General features: G+C 51.0%; 1 gene segment (V, D, J or C); it reads right to left on the reverse strand.

Annotated features, from left to right (window-relative positions):
- Nucleotides 1-342: 342 nt before the first annotated feature.
- On the reverse strand, nucleotides 343-877 carry LOC138401647 (immunoglobulin lambda variable 1-40-like). The segment is given in 2 exon segments: nucleotides 343-680; nucleotides 790-877. Coding segments are annotated over 2 exon segments (384 nt in total).
- Nucleotides 878-2,755: the final 1,878 nt, after the last annotated feature.

Here is a 2,755-nt window from a genome sequence, read left to right on the forward strand (position 1 = left end):
TTATTTATAGGTGATGAAAATATTCTAAATTCATGTTACAGTGATGGTTGCACAACTCAGTAAATACTAAAGAAAATTTGAAGTGTATATTTAAATGGGTGGAATTTATGACATACGCATTATAATATATATATCTTAACAAAGACATTTTAAAAAACAATATGAAAGCGGGCAAGGTCACTGGCTTTGGAAGGTCCCTGACCATTTAAAGCAGGTCTGTGCTCTGAGAGGAAGATCTTCAGATGTGAATGCCCGGGGCTTGGCCACAGTGGATCCTTTGCCTGGCGTTTGTCACAGGCAGTCATGACAGTGATCACAAGAAAGCAGGGGCAGGTTTTTGTCTCAGTTCCCCCTGTGTCTGCAGCACTGTGGAGCATCAAGGCTGCCGTCATAGGACTGGCAGTAATAATCAGCCTCGTCCTCAGCCTGGAGCCCCGTGATGGTCAGGGAGGCCGAGCTGCCAGACTTGGAGCCAGAGAATCGGGCAGGGACCCCCGAGGGTCTCTTGCTATTACCATAGATGAGGAGTTTGGGGGCCGTTCCTGGGAGCTGCTGGTACCAGTGCACAACATACCCACCCCCAATGTTGCTGCTGCTGCCCGTGCAGGAGATGGTGACCGTCTGCCCCAGGGTTCCAGACACCGAGGGCGGCTGAGTCAGCACAGACTGGGCCCAGGACCCTGGAAGGGGGAGAGACACAGACAGGGTGATTCTGGGTCTGGAGACAAGAGGACAGAGCAGGGCCCCAGGGTCTTCCCAGGGCCCTTCCCCTGGCCCGAGTCAGGTCACCTGTGCAGTGAGCCAGGAGGGTGAGGAGGAGAGGGGCCCAGGCCATGGTGGAGACTGTCCCGAGTGCTGCCTTCTGTGCCCGCAGCTGAAGCAGCCTCCCCAGGTCTGTCCTTCCCCTCTTCATACCCTGAGAGGGGAGGCTCCCTCCATGCAAATGAGCCCCAGCTTTCTGCCCCCACCCTGGGCCCTGGTCAGGCCCCTGTGCCTGAGGGTGTCAGGGATGAATGGGGGCGGGGCTGTCTGGTCCCAGGGGGTGGGGAGGTCACATCTCTGCCCTGAGCAGAGGGCACCAGGCAGGGCAGGTGGCTGGTCTCAGCTCTGATCACCCCTAGGCACCCCAGTAATGGGTTTTGAGTGCCCCCTGCTGCCCAGGCCCAGACACACCATCCTGTGACATGGTGACCAGATCCCCCCAGAGCCAGCCCTGCCTCCCCACTGCTCTGTCCCATGCCCCTGACTCAGGCAAGGCCAGGGGGCTGCTCCTGTGTCTTCCCCATGCCCTCAGTGCAGTCTTCTCGCCCTACTGGGCTCCTCAGGGTGACTCTGTCCCCACTTCCCCAGGCCGTCCCTTGGTCAGGACTGAGGGGGGTCTCTATACACAGTCCTAGTAGGTCAGGATCGAGTTCAGAGCAGGAACTCACTTCCCCAGCCGTGGGGGACACCAGGTCCTTTCCTCATATGTGGTCCCTCCCTGGTGGCCAGAGCTGTCCTTCCTCATGGATCCCGCAGTGCTCAGGAGAAAGGGAGCTCTTGTCTCTGGGGACTGGGAGGAGATGGGGAGAAGCCCTCTTCGTGTGCCCAGGGGGGTTATGCTGTGGACGTATTTATTGTCTATGTTTCCAGAGACATGAAAACAGAGTCATCTGTACACTTAGACAAGTGATTTGCTTGTATGCCTCTATCATCCAAGCTCAAGTCTGTTTACAACATTCTACCTAAGAAGAATTCGGGCAAACCTGCTACCTGTGTGGAGAGAACAAGTGAAAACTGTAAGTCCTGTACAGCAGCGCCTGGGCCAAAATGAGCCTCCTGCATGGTGGCTGTTAGGGTTACGCTCTCCGGATAGGGTATATAGGATAAAAGGTGTGTGTGTATATATAGGTCATACTCAAGAGTGAGTGCCATGCAGACTTCAAAAAGGAGAGAATGAATAAATGCAAATCTAGTAATATGCTACATCACATTAACAGAATCAAGGATAAAACTTGGATGATCATCTCAATAGATGTACAAAAGAGCATTTGACACAAGTCTACATGCTTTCATAATAACAATCCTCCAAAAAATTAGATAGCAAAGGAATGTACCTCACTAGAAGGAAGACTGTCTATAACAATCAGAAAAAAATCTTGAAAATATTAAATGCGGTGGGAAAGCGAAAGGGAAGAATCCCCGTGCCTGGCTCGTGTGAATAGACAGTGATGCAACTGCCTGGGAAAGCAGGTTATGATTCCTCAACAAGTTAAAAATAAAATTACCTGATAGCTCAGCAATTCCACAGCTAGCAAGATTTAAGAAAACTGAAACCAATTGTTCAGGCAAACACTTGTGCGGGACTAGTCATAGTTGTGTTATTCACAGTAGCTAATAGCTGGAAATGACACCAATACCAGGCAGCTTAGCAATGGGTAAACAGAAGGTGTCATATTCCTACAGTTGAATAGTATTCAGCCGAAAAAGCAGTGATGTACTGGCACACTCTACTACCTGGATGAACCTTGAAAACCTTCCCCTCACTGAAAGAAGAGACCCATAAGGTCACATACTGTATGACTGTATTTATATGAATTACCCAGAATAGAAACCCACAGAGCCGGACAGCAGGGTAGCACGTGCCGGGTGCTGGGAGTCAGGAAGGAAGGGGGCACCGTTAGAGGTCCTGGTTTTCCTTGTGGGTGAAGGACATATTCTGAAAACTGGTAGCAGTGAGGTTCCAAAATATTGCAAATAAACCTAATGACACTCA

This window comes from Eulemur rufifrons, chromosome 21 (genome assembly GCF_041146395.1).
Source record: "Eulemur rufifrons isolate Redbay chromosome 21, OSU_ERuf_1, whole genome shotgun sequence".
NCBI classification, from domain to species: domain Eukaryota; kingdom Metazoa; phylum Chordata; class Mammalia; order Primates; family Lemuridae; genus Eulemur; species Eulemur rufifrons.